This window comes from Nerophis lumbriciformis, linkage group LG09, assembly GCF_033978685.3.
Source record: "Nerophis lumbriciformis linkage group LG09, RoL_Nlum_v2.1, whole genome shotgun sequence".
Lineage (NCBI taxonomy): Eukaryota > Metazoa > Chordata > Actinopteri > Syngnathiformes > Syngnathidae > Nerophis > Nerophis lumbriciformis.
In genome coordinates, this window is record NC_084556.2 from 31,865,340 (window position 1) to 31,882,570 (window position 17,231).

A 17,231-nucleotide genomic window follows, 5' to 3' on the forward strand; every position below is an offset into this window, starting at 1 on the left:
CGGTTGTTCACCTGGTGGGTTTTTTCCGGGATGAATGGGGAAGTCCTTCTTCAGCTGCTGTCTTCCTTTGTCATATATTGCTGCCTTTGCACCTGTCAATGTTTACTTTTGTATGCACATTAAATCAACCAAAAATCCTGACTTTGGAGCAATGTTCACGGACTCTAGTATTTGGCTCTCCATTAAATGCAGTGGTTTTCCGTATTGGGACCATGATTTCGGTCCTACTTGTTCACTGGTCCTCACATGGACGGTACTTTTCCTTGTTGATGTCTCCAGAAGGGTAGAAACACACACACACACACACACACACACACACACACACACACACACACACACACACACACACACACACACACACACACATACACACACACACACGGCCCTGCTTGTATCTCCCTTCCAATAGAAACTTTATAAAGTTCACCCATGTCCAGTTTGAGTTAGATGGAAGTGAACACATGTTGACGTTGCTTTCAGGCATGTTTGAGGAGCATGCGGACTGACTGAGTGGTCCTGACGAGAGGACCAGCTGAGCAGGGGACACTCCGCTGACAACATGGCTGGCTGGGGCACATTCTTCGTTTCTCTCCTCAACTACAAGACGGAGAAGTACGTGATCGCAGAGAACAGGAAGATCGGGATATTGTTTCGAATCTACCAGCTGGCGGTGCTGGGATACATCATCGGGTGAGCTGCACTCCATGTCGTTTTTTTTTAGCCGTTTGCGCTACGTAACCTTGCACAAAGTGATTCAGCAAGTTAAAAATAGTTGCCCATTAGGCGGGTTTGCTTGGTTAGAGCGGCAGAGCAATTGTGTCCTTTTTTGTTCTTTATTACGACTTTTAACTTCCTAAAGTGAGAGTAAAGAACCCATGTTTTGTGACGTCACACCAGAGACATAATGAAAGTGGAGCAGGTGACAGGAGGCATTCGGGAAGCGCGCCCGGGGGCCATTTAGGCACATGTCCCTTTTTTACTTTATTGTAAAAATAATTTAGATTTATTATAAATGAGATATATCATATATGAAAAAGATTTGTCTTCTATATACAAAGCTAAAATGTGGATGTTTTGTTTGTAGCTCAGCATGTATGGTGATATAGATCAGGGGTCCATCCATCCATCCATTTCCTACCGCTTGTCCCTTTCGGAGTTGCGGGGTGTGCATTTGGGCGGAAGGCGGGACAAGTCGCCACCTCATCACAGGGCCAACACAGATAGACAGACAACATTCACACTCACATTCACGCACTAGGGCCAATTTAGTGTTGCCAATCAACCTATCCCCAGGTGCATGTCTTTGGAGGTGGGAGGAAGCCGGAGTACCCGGAGGGAACCCACGCCGTCACGGGGAGAACATGCAAACTCCACACAGAAAGACCCCGAACCTGGGGATTGAACCTAGGACCTTCGTATTGCACTAACATAACCCCTGTTCCACCGTGCTGCCCTAGATCAGGGGTCCTCAACTAAAATTTAGATGGATCGAGATTCAGAACATTTCCTCATGTAAGCGTCCGGGACACCCTCCTTAATAAAAAACACAAACCAGAAAAATGCAGGTCAAAATTTGACACCCCTAGGTTTGTATTGAGAACCAGGGGCGTAGGAACCGGGACACACGGGAGGACATGTTTTACCCAATATTGAGGAAAGAAGCCCACCTAAAAAATGTACAGCGGACGTATACAGGCTTTTATTTTTAGGGCGCAACACCGCGTCATGTGACTTCATTCATTCTTTCTTTTTTTTCATTTATCTCAGACAATGACACATAAAAAGTACAAGGCAGACAGCATATAATAATATTAGGTCATGTAGTGCAAAAAGGACTGCACAGTATGTAAACATTACGATCCAATTCTGCCTGAAAGGGAGTGGAAAGAAGATCTTTTATTTAATTTATTTAACATTGAGCTTCACTGTTACTTTGTTCAAGGATTATTATACAAATGTTGTATCATGGTGGCGTTACCACAGGTAACAAATCATTTTTACATTGTGACAACAATTTATTCATCATCAACCTTCATCAGCTCTGAGTGCAGGGGGAGCGAGAGAAAGACAGAGTGCAGGCTGAGAGGACGACACTAGCAATCAGACGGTCTGCTGATAATGTTGCCATAAATATTGCTTGTTTATAACGCCTTGCTGTTTGTTTACACTCATATTTAGAAACAATGTTTTTTGAGTTAAGTCATCTTAATTCTGCTAACTTCGTCAGTTTTCCCAAGTGACGTAAATACTAGTTGTGTGAATGCCACATGGCATTCAGGTTGTTCTACACCAAAAAGTGTTTAATTTATTATTATTATTATTATTTTCAAATGATTGTTTAGTCATCCCCTTCCAGATAGCAACATTTCACCACTAAAAAATAATGAAACAGCAGCAGGACTTACTCTGTTATTTTAAACAGAATAATGTTACTGTGAGTAATGGTTACACAGTACAAGACAAAGACAGCACCTACCGGTAATTATATTCGACCATTTGTATGTATAAAATTATATTAGATCTGATGTGCAGTTATTATGTCTTATCAGTAGAATGGTAGTACATAGAGTATTGAGGCATGTAACTTAATGAAAGGTGGACAAACTGAGGAAGCTCAGCCTGTTATCACTTTTTAAACCGTTTATTTTAACAAGAAAATAACTAAAATAAGTCAGGGATTGAGGGTGTCAGGTGGCGTTTCAGGGTGTAAGGATATATTTCAAAATCATATTATTGATTATAATAAGAAAGGAGAACAGCTGATGCCTGATGTCAACTAGATTTATTAAGATACATTTAATTTAATATGACAAATATTGAATCATGTGTACATTATTCTACGGTTTGGGTTATGTTTATAAGTTAAATGCTGATACAGTACATTACTAATGTTGTCTGTTGTAAATATGTTAATGCCATGCAGAAACCTCACAGGCTTGAGGCAGGGAGTCAAAGTGAAGGAGAGACAGGAGCAAACTGACAGGTAAAAAAGTATAGTAGCATAACATAACAGTGGATATTTAACAAGAGTTCACAAAAAAGTGGAAAACGGTGTTGCTTGCTTGTAGTAAGTGCAGTTGAGTGGTGTTGTGTGACATTGTGACTTTTGCCACACCAAAAATTCATGGACACTCAAGTTCTGTCTAACAAAACTTGGAAGTTTTCAAGAAAAGTGGTACAAGGACTTTCCTTGGGTTCATTATGATGCAGTACAGAAGGGAGTTTTGTGTTTTTATTGCAAAGCAATTACCCAGGACAAACTCAGACTATTGTCTGTAAAATCAGAGGCCATGCACCTTTATTACTTCTGGATTTACAAATTGGGAAAAAGCATTCGAAAAATTTAAAGCACACGAAAATGGTCATACACATCGGCATGCTGTCTCTGTGACAGCACAACCTTATAAATGCACAGTTGTGACGTCTCCCAGTCACTCCCTGCAGCTGCTAGATGTTGTCCCATGTGGCTCTTTTGCTGTTAGGTGTTCTTTCCCCTGCACTTGTCCTTTCTCCTCATCAAAGCCAAAAGTTGTTTTTTTCTGCCTCCTCTGCAATTCCTTTACTGCCCTCTTCATCTTCCCTCCGGTCACTCCTGTGTCCCTCAGGAGATGTGTGGTTGACATTCTTACAACATTTCCGCATCCAACTTCAACTGGGTAGTCTTCCAGCGAGCCTCTCTGCACTCGGCAGCCAACTCTCCGTATTTGGCCTTTTTGCACTCAAATCAATTAATCAATTAATCAAAGTTATATATTGTATTTATTTATATTAGTTATTTATTTATATAGCCCTTAATCACAAGTGCCTCAAAGGGCTGCACAAAACCCGAAATATCCGCTGATCTGAAACCCACATGCAGGCAGGAAATAACTCAAAACCCAAAATGGGAAAAAGCAGAAACCTTAGGAAGGGGCCGCAGATGTGGGGATTCCTGCAATGAATGCCAAGTGGGTACGGTTATTGCATTATTCATGTAAATGTGAGAGTCTAGTCCATTAGGAAGGAGGTCCTCATCTACGTCACAGAGTAGTGGTATACCCCAGGTCATGACTTAGAACAGCTAGTGTCTTCTTTCAGACTGGTAACTCTCCAGGGATTATCCGTGGCCACCTGGTAACATCTCCATGCAGGAGAGGAGGCTAAAAAAGAGAAGCAGCAGGTCATTTGGTCTTAAACAGAATCTATTTAAAGGCTACAGTATATGGATAAGTTTCAAGGTGGAACTTAAATTGGTGGCATCTTTAACTGTTGCTGGTAGGGCATTCCAGAGTACTGGAGCCAGAATGGAAAACACTCTAGAACATGCAGACTTTTTTTGGCCTCTGGGAATTACGAATAAACTGGGGTTCTTGGAATGTAGATTTCTGGACGGAACGTAGGGTACTATACAATCATCGAGATAAGATGGTGCTAGACATTTTAGTATTTTTAATGTGAGTAACAAATGCAGCCTCAATCTCTTCCTCCTGTGGAATTGTCAATTTGATTAGATGCACCGACTTTGCTTTAGTGGACCAAACAACAATGTCGAGACGAAGAGATGTAGTGGTAATCTCTGTAGGAAAGCAAAGTTGTCTGCCGAGGTCCACCCTCGATCTGTTGTATCTACCATTCCCCGCCTTCCACGACAAGGTTGATGTGGTTCTTTACTGGTGGTGACTTTGGATAGTTTTCTCAGGATCTGGTCGCGGCGCCATCTGTAGCGCCCCTGAGAGTGTGCGATCTTACAGACTGACATGATGTGCTGGAGACTTGCGTTTCGAGTATTGCAAAGGTGACAACATTCCTCGTTCCCAAGCCACTGGTGGAGGTTGCGAGGGCAGTGGTGGCATAGGTTGACCGAATTAGGAAACTGTGTAATTTTCCATAATTCTGACCAGTTGATGTTGCGGTCGGTAACTTTCTCCCGAGCTTCCTTGTTCGTCCTGCGATACAGCTTGAATCTTATAGCATTCTTCCTGCCTGGACTGTAGCAACAATCTCCTGGTGCATAGCAACAGCTAATTAATACATTAATATAAACCATAATAATTATATTAATAATATAAATGATAAATTAATAAACCTCAATTAAAAAAAGCAATGGCATTTCACATTGGCATGTTTTATGAGAGCCACCGACTCTGAAGATAAGACAAACTAGTTTTGTGCTTCCAGGGGAAAGAATGAGCATAAATGAGCACTGATCCACTTTCCTGTTCTTGTGTGTTCATTATTCCACGGCCGGTGACCAGGGCAAGGGAGGGCAGAAGTAACAAGTGGGGACATATTGCTTTTTTCCCCCTTTCTAATGCTCACTCGGATCTGTCCTCTCTCTGCATTATCCTTCTTATTTCTGTGGATATCACTCATTTTTGGCCCGTGGAAAATGAGTTTGCTAAGTTTTAAAATGAGATGCAATTTTTTAATGAAAGAAACTGCTGTTCTATATATGTCCAGTGGATTTTGCACAAGCAATTCAAGTGTAACCCACGTCACACATGACAGTGTTTTAAGATGACGTGTCAGCTGACTTTAAGCGCTATGTGAATTGGCTGCCGCTACTCCAATCAGCGCAGGTGCAAGCAATCAGCTGCTCCATTTGTGACTGGAGTAATGCTGTAGCTACGCACAATACCTGTTTTCATTGTAAATTATCCACTCGACAGATAAAACAACGAAACGATAAGATGCTAAGACTTAAGTCAGTCCTTCATAAATAGTGGGGTGGTGAACATACTTTTTTTTGCCGTACCAGAATATGATGAAGCGTATGTAGCTCTTGGCTTCACTGTAATCATGGTGGGAGACGAGGAAAGACAGGGGTGTTGTTTCCTTTAATGTTAATAAGCTTACAATGTTTTTCAGAGGTATAGTTAGAACAATTTTAGAGACAAATTATACTATTTATAGTCACGGTGGAGAGTGGGGGGGTGCGAAATATTTTCTTCTTACGAGGGGGGGCGTGACAGAAAATATTTGAGAAGCACTGACTTAAGTCAACATTACCATCATCCTTGTAGTTAGAGTTCCATCCATCCATCCATCCATTTTCTACCGCTTGTCCCTTTCGGGGCTGCAGGGGGGGCTGGAGCCTATCTCAGCTGCAATCGGGCGGTATCCATGCAGTGCTCGCAATTGGTTAATGGTGCGATGCGCACCATGAACTCTATTGTAAAAATGGGTGTTTCTACATTTGTTGTTTGTTCATTTTATTTTATGCTAAAATCTACCATGTTTACATTGGTTAAGTTTGTAGTTATGTTACCTTTAATTCTGCAATTTTGGTGCCATTTTGACAATTGTTCTGATTACATTATAATTGTAATATTTCAGTGATGATACATTAATGTGTTGTGGCAGTTGTGGAAGTCACCAATGTGGCGGTTTGAGGAAACACGAGGTTGCTTTTCCAAACGCGTCTTTAATAATGAATTGCCAACATGAGAATGCTAAATAGCAAGTGCTTAAAGTTTAATGGCTTTGTAAATACACTGAGACAGTCTAAGTTCATTGTGTTTTTCATAATGTTTTGAAACTGCACCAACTTTAAGTGTTTTGCCAAGAGGATTATTTGTAATGTGTACATTTTTAGAATGTGCTTTTTCTATTTTTGGCCAAAGTAAGACAAAGAAAACGATTTTGAAGTTGTCTTTATTTTTTAGTTATTATGCAGTGACGTGCGGTCACTGGAGGTCATGGAAAGAAAAAAAAATGTAAAAAGAAAAACAATTAATTAAATTGTTATATGTATTCAGTGATTATACTATAAAGTTATTTTCCATTTAACTTCACCAGTTTTAGATTATTTTTATTCAAAATCGCTGAATTTTCACATTTGCCGTTCAAGTACTGAGAAGAGAAGGTGCGGTGATCAGCAGCCAGTTGAGGCACGTCACTCAGTTTTGCCTCAACATGGATTGCGGACTCGGCTAACTGCTGGCCTGCTGTGCAGTGAGACCGTATTGCTATATGAACTATAGTGTATTTTGTCAACAACTGTATGTGTGTAAAGTATTTCTTGTGCTGAGCAATCATAAAACTGCTGCGAAGACGCACTGTGTGAGGCTCGCAGTAAACCTGCCTCCTGGTGCCGGTTAATGCACACCCACTGCAGAATGCACCCCCCGACGGGAGCGCCACACCAACCAAAGCCCACACCCAAACCCTCCACGTGCAAGACCGAATCCATCCAAAAAAAGTCACTTAACAAGAAGCCAAAAAGTGCAAAAACAACAACGCTCGCGCCGGAGGAGCCGTGAACGACTGCAGGGACACAACATTAGGTACACCTGCAGACTGCAGCACGGATTTCATATTTCATTCATTCACAACTCCTCCAACACGGACACCACTGTTCCCGCACTTATAAGTAAAGGTAAGACCATAATAACGTTTTTTTAATTAAATGTGCTTTTTTGTGTGCTACAGTTTGTATGCGTAAAGTTAAAGTTTAGTTAAAGTACCAATGTTTGTCGCACACACACAAGGTGTGGTGAAATTTGTCCTCTGCATTTGACCCATCACCCTTGATCACCCCCTGGGAGGTGAGGGGAGCAGTGGGCAGCAGCGGCGCCGCGCCCGGGAATAATTTTTGGTGATTTAACCCCCAATTCCAACCCTTGATGCTGAGTGCCAAGCAGGGAAGAATGCTGGTATGAGCTTTTGAACATAACCCGTTAACTGCTGCCAATCAAATGGTGAATAAGATACTCTGTAGGATTCATATGTTTGTAAATCTGACTGTGATGAAGTCAGTGCCTCACCAGCCATCAACCTCACCGCACGTCACTGTTATTATGCCATGATTTTATCAGTCCGTCCCACGTGGGAATAGATTTTCCTCGATGTGGCCCCTGATCTGAAATGAGTTTGTCACCCCTGATTTAGAATATAAATCATGCCTCTCATCTGGATAATAGGAGGATTTAGCTTTGAATCTCAAAGTTTTTCCTCTGTGACATTCAATTCAAACCAAGAGATGGAGACAAACACACTACAAAAGAAGACAGTGTCAGACTCAGCAGCAACTTTTTTTAAACCCTTTGTGTGGATTATGATTAAGATATGGACATCCTATTAATCGTCATCACAGTGAGAGCAGACATCGTACAGTAAGCAATTGTTTTATTATGTTTGTAGTTTGTATTTGTTGTTAAGCACTTAGCAATATTGCTACATGATGATTAGTGTTTCACTAAAGCTGGGTCTGTTTAGCAGAGCTTTTAAAACTTGTAGCCGACACTCCCTATATACAGGATAAAAAAATCTAAGGTTCTGGACCAACATTTGTCTGAAAGTAGTTGTTATTTGCTCCTACAAAGTTTGCATGATTTGCATTGTTGTTGGTGATGAAAGGATCTGTGGTTCCTACCTCTATGTCATGCCATCACGTGACTGGCTATCTCATTATCTCCCAACATAGCTCGAGAATGTCAGTGAGATTGATACTACTTTGATCAGATCTATTTACTCGCAAACTTTGGGAGTCTTTCGGTGTCATAAATCAGACATATATGATAATAGTTTTAATATAGAGGCAACTTGTTTTTCCATTCTACTGGTACTTTAAAAAAATAACTGACTATTAGTCCAGGTCTGAATGGGTTAGGCGTCTGGGTAGATGATATTAAAGATATGCAATTTCATGCAATAGATAGAATTGCTCTGTCAAAATGGCAAGAAGGAATACATTTATTATGAAAGCTGGGCCACATAAATTGATGTGATGGCCCAAATGAGTGTGACACCTTTGGTTTAGGGAGTCAATTGAATGATACGCAAACAAACGGATTCGTTTACTACGCGTATGGTTTGGCCATACAATAATTGAGACAAAATCGTGGAGCAAAATTTTGGTAAAAACCGAATTATACAAAGTGTGATGTACGAAAACAAAGCTATTATTCAGTTCTCCAGCTTTACGTAATGAAGTGGCGAGAGTGTGCATACAATGTGTGCCAACACAAGTGTCCACTCACCAAGCCAGATTTATGTCAGCCAGCCACTACACAAATAAAGAGGCTTGTTGGCGTTAAATCATTGTTTTGTGGTTCAGGTGGGTGTTTGTGATGAAGAAGGGCTACCAAGAGAAGGAAGAGGCTATCCAGTCATCCGTCATCACCAAGCTCAAAGGTGTCACACTGACCAACAGCTCTGAGAGTGGACCTCACCTGTGGAGTGCCGAAGATTATGTCATTCCACCAAATGTGTGTTCTCTTGTCAAGTTAATATGCCTTGGTGGAGGCCTCAGCAGCAGACTAAATAGATTAATATTGATTGTCTCCAAAGTGTAATTCATTTAACCTTTTGCTTCTGAATGCTAATTTTGTTGCGTAGGGCGAGCAGGTTTTCTTTGTTGTGACAAATTACGTCGAGACCCCAAATCAGAGGCTGGGCTTCTGTGCTGAGGTGAGTGCACACAGGAGAGCTCACATCGTATTTATTAGAGTAGATAGTAATCATAATACATCATAATGTTGCTGTTGCAGAATTACAAGGTGCCGAATGGGCGATGTCTTAGTGATGATGACTGCATCGAGGGGGAGACCGTTATAGCTGGTCATGGTGAGGAGTAATTATATTATACCCTCAAAATATTCATTTATTTCATATGTAATATCACACAATTGGAACTAACAAAAACTACATTTTGTGGAACTGGAAGTCAATATGTACTGTATGTATATTATATATACAGTACATTTCTTAGGAAGGTGCATATTAGGGGGTTGCACTTTGGTGGTAAGTGTCCAACTCAGATCTGGCCTGCCACTTCATTTTATATGGCCCGCGAAAGCTGAAAAACAATAGGCATCAAACTACTTCATCTTTTTGTACTAAATGTATTCATTCTAAAACATTTAGTAAGAGAAAAATACATGTACATGAAAAATATGAAATTACAAGCCTTTTAAACTTTAATTGATATGTTCTGTGTTGGTCCCCGTACCCAAGGTTGCATAGGCGGCAGGTGAAGTGCAAGTAAAAATGTATTTAACGACAAAGATAGTGAGCAAACAAAACAAATTGATCCAGCACCGTCCTCTCCTCTGGGCTGGCATAAGAAGCTTTATTTTTCTTCTTAGGGATTGCCAGCACGTGACAATCCTAATTGCAAACTAGGGGCGAGTGCTCAAGACAGAAGTGAAGTAAAGTGAATTATATTTATTTAGCGCTTTTCTCTAGTGATTCAAAGCACTTTACATAGTGAAACCCAATATCTAAGTTACATTTAAACCAGTGTGGGTGGCACTGGGAGCAGGTGGGTAAAGTGTCTTGCCCAAGGACACAACGGCAGTGACTAGGATGGTGGTGGCGGGGATCGAACCTAAAACCCTCAAGTTGCTGGCACGGCCGCTCTACCAACCGAGCTATACCGCCCAAATATTTGTTTCCCAGAAGCAAGATGTCTGGGGAAACAAAGGCAGACAGGAAGTAGAAACAAAAATAAAGACTCTGGTCATGAAATTTATACAAAAGATAAGAAGCTAATAATAATATCCAAACTGATGTGGGATCATGACATTAATATTATCTAATAATGTAACAAATATTATGATGTTATACATTCCAAACACTTTTTTGTCAAAATAATAATAAATACTTAAATGTCTGCTTGTGATTTTAGAGCAAGTTATCCATCAAAGTGTACACTGTAAATATGACAATAGGTTTTACGGGCAAAAACTGGCAGCTCAGTTGCCAGAACTTTACCATAAAAAGCAGTGGAACCATTTTTTTCAATTTCCAGTAAAAAAAACACCTTAAATTTTAGGGTAAAAACTGGCAGCTCAGTTGTCATTTTTACCGTAAAATCTGTGTACATACTAGAGATGCGCGGATAGGCAATTATTTCATCCGCAACCGCATCAGAAAGTCGTCAACCATCCGCAATCCACCCGATCTAACATTTGATCAGAACTGCACCCGCCCGTTGTTATATATCTAATATAGACGATGCAAGGCATTAGTGAGGTTATAAAGCTTTTGCCTGTTAAAGAAAGGAGACTGATCCAACGCAGCACAGACATTCGCGTGCCACGCTGTCACGACCCAGACGCACACCAGTGCGCAATCATATGGGAGCCGCGCTGAGCGCACCTCCAAGCGCGTCTCGCTGCCGGCGACGGCCGGGTATATGGGCCCGACGCTCCAGCGCCATCCATTTTCAGGGCTAGTTGATTCGGCAGGTGGGTTGTTACACACTCCTTAGCGGGTTCCAACTTCCATGGCCACCGTCCTAGCTGCTGTCTATATCAACCAGGGTGAGCCCCACCCCTTTCGTGAGCGCACTGCGCGCGGAGTGACCCCTGTTACGCGCCCCCGGCCACGGGGGTGGCGGGCAGGTAAGCTGCTTACCTGCTGCGCGTGACGCCGGCCGCGGCGAAGGCGGACGAGGCGGGGTGTCGGTGCGGTGGGCGCGGTGGTGACCCTGGACGTGCGTCGGGCCCTTCTCGCGGATCGCCTCAGCTACGGCTCCCGGTGGGGCCCTCTCGGGGGAAGGGGCCTCGGTCCCGGACCCCGGCGAGGCGTCGGGGGCCTTCTCCGCTCCGTAAAAGTGTCCATCTCTTTTTTTTTTTTTCTTCTGTTGTGGCATATGCAGCAGGTGCCTGCTCGTTTTTCGTATGTGGGTAACAACATTTAACTATGTATATATTGTAATGTTCCCAGGAACGTGGGCTCATAGACTTATTCGTTTGTCTCGTATTTATTGTAATAAGATGCAATGTAACCACACAACATCTCCAATGTGCGTCTCCCCTCTTTCCCGGCAAAACTCGAACAAACACTTCCTGTCAACAACGTCACTTCCCTAACTTGCCCGGAAGTCCCGCCCCCCAGCCAAAGCCATTGGCTAACACCCCGTAGCTAGCCGCTACATCATATTTCCGAATTGGTTTAACTGCCACCCGCCTGAATCTATTTAAAATCTAATTTTTTTTAATTTCAATCGCCCGACCCGACCCGACCCGACCCGCTGATAAAATCAAATTTTTTAAAATTTCATCCGCCCGATTCGCGGATAATCCGCGGACTCCGCGGTTGTGCCCGCAAACCGCGCATCTCTAGTACATACAGTGTACATAATAATAATAATAATAAAAAAATCAAAGCAAAGGCAACTGTGTAATAATATCATGAAGTGAATTCTCATATATACACACATATTATATTCATATATGTATTATTCACTGTTAGAAGTGGCTCTCGGAAGGTAGCCATAACTGTGATTTAGCCTTCAATGCAAACAAGTATGACACCCCTTTAATATTACCTAATATTGCAACAAAATTATTCTCTGTATTTGACCCATCCCCTTGTTCACCCCCTGGGAGGTGAGGGGAGTTTAGAGCAGCAGCGGTGGCTGCGACCGGGAATCATTTTTGGTGATTTAACCCCCAATTCCAACCCTTGATGCTGAGTGCCAAGCAGGGAGGGAATGACTTGTCAACCAATAATTAGCGCGCCATTTCCGGGGTAATGATTAAGGTGCTAGTTCCTAGCCAGCATTTAGCGCACCAGTTGCCAGCTTGTGATTAGGGTGCTAGTTGCTAGCTAGCGATTACTGTGCTAGTTGTCAAATTGCGATTAGCGTGCCAGTTGCCAGCTAATGATAAGGGTGCTAGCTGCCAGCTAGCGATTAGTGCGCTAGTTGTCAACTCGGGATTAGCACATCAGTTGCCAGCTAATGATTAAGCCGTGTTCCCAGCCAGCAATTAGCTCACCAGTTGCCAGCTAGTGATTAGGGTGCTAGTTGCCAGCTAGTAATTAGTGTGCTATTTGTCAGCTAGTGATTATGATTAGCATGCCAGTTGCTAGCTAATGATAAGGGTGCTAGTTGCCAGCAAGCAAATACTGCGCTAGTTGTCAGCTAGCAATTAGTATTGCACAATCATAAGGTAACTTTCTTTAAAACACAATCACAATTTTAGTAGGGGGTCCCTGCACATTCTCTGGATCAGTTTGGGGGTCCCTGGCCTGGAAAACGTTAAAGGCTCCTGCTCTATAGAATACAGTTGCTGAAATGTGAGGGGTCTTTCCAGCCCAAAACATATACAGAAGTGAATATTTGTAACATGTCTGCGTTTCGCATCAAGAATGTTTCCCCTCTCTTCATCAGGAATTAAAACTGGCTTGTGTGTAAACAGCACCGGGACGTGTGAGATCTACACCTGGTGTCCCGTAGAATACCGCAAGAGACCCATGTGAGTAAAAGTAGTGGGAGGATTTGTTCGGTCTGAGATTTTCACACGTTGCCATTCCTCTCATACATACAAACGCCCTTCTTCTCCTTCCCAGAGAGCCTTTACTGAGAGACGCTGAAAACTTCACCATTTATATCAAGAATTTCATCAGGTTCCCTAAGTTTGAGTTCTCCAAGTAAGTGTGGGTGTGAGGTGCTGATGGGAGGCGTGCCTCTGGTCTCAAGCCGTCATCACCCAGATGAGCGAGTGAGCTGGGACATATATGTCTCCCCATGAACGCTTTAAATAGCTTCGGGGGGAGAAAGCCTTCTATTAATACAAACACTATTCTAACGGTCATCTGAGCTGTCCTTGACACCCTAACTCTGGACAGGTGGTACATGAGAGGGGCTCCCCCGAGCTCCGCTTTCAAGCGCTGAAAGATTGCACTTACATGACAGCAGTTATTGTAATTATGCACCACAAGATCTCATTGAAATTCAGCATCTTCTGTCAGTTTCTTAACTGCTTTCATATCTCAAAGGGATGTGCTTAATTGGTACTGGAAATTCAACACTTTTCCCACGTGTTTAAAATGAGAGTTTGGCATGCTAATGGTATGGTTGCAGCTATATGACACCCCATACGTTACCGCTGATGTGCGTGTGCGCTGTAAAAGCTTTTTCGATTGGCATGGCATTTAGCTGCATACTGTTATTCACATGATACATACACTGCACCCGGAAAGTATTTGCACTTCACTTTTCCCACATTGTTATGTTACAGCCTTATTCCAAAATGTAATAATTAATTTTTGTCCTCAAAATTCTACACACAATTTCTTATAATGGCAATGTGAAAATGTTTTTTTTTTTTTTAGAATTTTCTGCAAATTAATTAAAAATAAAAATAACACATGTACATACGTATTCACAGAATTTGCTCAATACTTTGTTGATGCACCTTTGGCAGCACTTACAGCCTTTTTGGCACACCTGTCTTTGGGCAATTTAGCCCATTCGTCTTTGCAGCACCTCTCAAGCTCCAAAAGGTTGGATGGGAAATGTTGGGTTTCATTCAGGATGTCTCTGCACATTGCTGTATTCATCTTTCCCTCTATCCTGACTACTGTCCTAGTTCCTGCCGCTGAAAAACATCCCCAAAGCATGATTCTGCCACCACCATGCCTCACTGTAGGGATGGTATTGGCCTGGTGATGAGCCGTGCCTGGTGTCCTTCAAACATGATGCCTGGCATTCACGCCAAAGAGTTCAATCTTTGTCTCATCAGACCAGAGAATTTAGTTTTTCGAATTTTGAGAGATAGAGAAGAGCTTTCATAGAGTTTCGAAAGAAGTGTTTCATAAAGGTAATAAAGTCAGGGAAAAACGTAAGTGTGTAGACGGAAATTGCTCTTAAAAATATAATTTTTTATCATTTTGTGGAATACAATTGTACCTTTCTTGTGTCTACAGCGATCACTTTGTAAAATGTTTGTGTGAACATTTGATTTGTTTGAGAAACGTTCAGTGATGCAATCCAGTTTATCCTCTACTATATTAGTAGTGTTTGAGAGCAGAACTAAACGTAAAGAAACAAGCCTCGATATACGCTTTGCGGATTTGCCCCCATATTACTCGACACACGCCTCGAAGCCTCCACACAGCTCTTCACATTACTGGATTAAGCACACTACCGCCATCCGCAGGATATGTACGGACACAATACCGGCCGTTGTTTTACTCCGCTATGTTCGTATGCTTCAAAATGCCTTTGAGTGGGGTGGCACCTGGGGTAGCCCATCGGATTCTAGGAGTGGCAGGCGTGATGTCAGGCCACCCCCTAGACACGCCACTAAAAGTTAGACGTTATTGTCGGTAGTAAGAGAATTAGTGTAGTTTTCACAAGCTTGAACAAGAAATGCATTCATTAACTTTAAATACATTTATCCTCAACTCTCTCTGTTTAGTTACTTGTCATCTTTGTTTAGGTGCGTGACCAACTGCAGCGCTCCTGACGGGTGATTCAGATGCACATTTTTTTATGATATTTGAGATATTTTTCAAACTTATTATGGCCAATAATATGTAAATAATAGATTATATACAGTATATCCATTCATACAATATATTACTCACATTTGTTTTCATATAAAAAAAAGAAGTTTTTATTTAAAAAAAAAAAGAAAACTTATTCTGAAGGTGTGGCGGCATTTATCTTGCCGTGGAGGGTGTGCCATGATAAATTACATGTAGGGATTTTCCTGCATGCTATCTGCTAATTGAACAGAAACCTATTCAAAGTAACATTTCAGGAACATTTGTGACCTCTACTTAAGTGCTTTGTAGCCAAGACAAACATTTCCCAAGACTCAAACGTTTAGAGCACACACAGCTGGATGAGTTTTGCCAGTGTAGCACCCCTACTGTAGAATAGCAGGTTAGTACAACAATTAAGATTGCTAGGTTCTTGGCTGTATAATTGAGAGACTCGCAATGAGACGTTACGTACTTAGTGGACCACAGAACAACTGCTGGCAAATTTATTGCACAATAATAAACGATAACACATGAACAGTGTGCTTTTTAAATTGAAAATACCCCCCAAAATAAAATAAAAATAGAGCTCTGTTGCAAAATTCAAAAGTAGCAAAATAGAAGAAATGTCCTTTTTAAATTGTCCTTTCAAAAAATACAATCTACCCGGGTAGTATTGAATTGAACACTGTTTATATTCCTTGGTTGGGAATCCTTAGTTCAATTGTAATCCGTTATTCCATACTGATTCGGTTCGATACTTGCGACTCTGATGGTGGATCAGTTCAGTTATAGATCACTGCAGAGTGTGGAGACCAATGCAGCTGGCCACACCACATCCAAACGCTCCCTCTCCGCAGACTCTCACTCACTGGGACTGGCTCGCCATCATAACTCAAGTCCAGCTTGGAACCAGACTTCAGGATCATACAAAAAAAAACAATCTGCACATAGCAGTACAGAATGTAATTAGTTAGAATACTCTTTTTACTCTTAGTTCTCTTCCATATGGTACCATATTAACTTCAATTTTAAATCACTAAACACAGTTACTCATTTTAACCATTTAGTCATGGACATATGAATACTGGTCGGTTCACACTGTACTCCATATAAGTCTGTAAGACTTTAATAGCAGCATCAAATCATGAAAACTATAGTAGCTTCACCTTTTACTTAAGACTTCAATGAATGAAATGAGTTACATCCATTTAAGGATTTTTACCTTTTTATCTTTAAATTATGAACTGTGAATTATCACTTTTTAAACCATCACAAAATAAAATAAATGATTATTTAACTGAAATCACATTTTGGTCATCATGTATTATAATGATTATCATTTTAACTGTATCAATTTAATAAATGAAATGTATCAACAGTTCCCCTTTAAGCAGCATGACAAGGGTGCTTTTAGCAGCATTGGAATGAATGCAGCTTCTCTGCTCACTGCTAAGGCTGAACACAGTAACATTAAATATACATCTCTTTTACACAAAACGAAAATACAATAAAGTTATCCAACTGCAACATGCTAACATGTCACAAGGCATTCTTTAAATACATCATATTACTCCAATTGGTTTTGTACATCTTAACTCTGTGTCTTGTTATCAGACTCCCCTCTTTAGCACTAACAGGATGCTAGGCTAACAGCTAACAGTTATATTCTGTAGGCCTCATTTACAAAGTAACACTTACTGGAGTTCTCAGCAGCACAAAACACAGCAATCCAGCTCCCACTGGGACCAGGCTATCTTATGCTGCTTTTCCAACACTCGGTTTGAGAATTGACAAGTATTTTAACGTATAAACCTTGTCTTTGCAACACAACGATATGACTCGTGCCTTCACTGTGACGTTCAGTGAAGGAATGCCGGGAATGACAAAGGTGCATGCGACCTCTACTGGCCAACATGTGAATAACGTGCTGCGTGCATGCATCATTAATTTAAACCTGTAGTGACAACATGACTTTGACAAATCAATTTTAACATTTTTTAAGTGACAATAGTGACTTTGGCACACCA

The 17,231-nt window shown here is 41.4% G+C and overlaps 1 protein-coding gene across 4 annotated transcripts in view; it reads left to right on the top strand.

Moving 5' to 3' along the window:
• The first annotated feature begins 227 nt into the window (after positions 1-227).
• p2rx5 (purinergic receptor P2X, ligand-gated ion channel, 5) overlaps positions 228-17,231 on the top strand; it is a 32,272-nt gene continuing 15,268 nt past the window's right edge. For 2 of the 4 annotated variants that reach the window (XM_072913827.1, XM_072913829.1), the window contains exons 1-7: positions 359-690; positions 2,924-2,983; positions 9,038-9,188; positions 9,319-9,390; positions 9,471-9,546; positions 13,103-13,187; positions 13,282-13,362. In XM_072913827.1, the coding sequence (XP_072769928.1) occupies positions 560-690; positions 2,924-2,983; positions 9,038-9,188; positions 9,319-9,390; positions 9,471-9,546; positions 13,103-13,187; positions 13,282-13,362 (656 nt within the window). In that variant the 5' untranslated portion in view covers positions 359-559. Of the gene's footprint in view, positions 284-358; positions 691-2,923; positions 2,984-9,037; positions 9,189-9,318; positions 9,391-9,470; positions 9,547-13,102; positions 13,188-13,281; positions 13,363-17,231 lie in introns of those variants that run through there. The other 2 variants (XM_072913828.1, XM_061961951.2) reach the window with 2 other exon arrangements.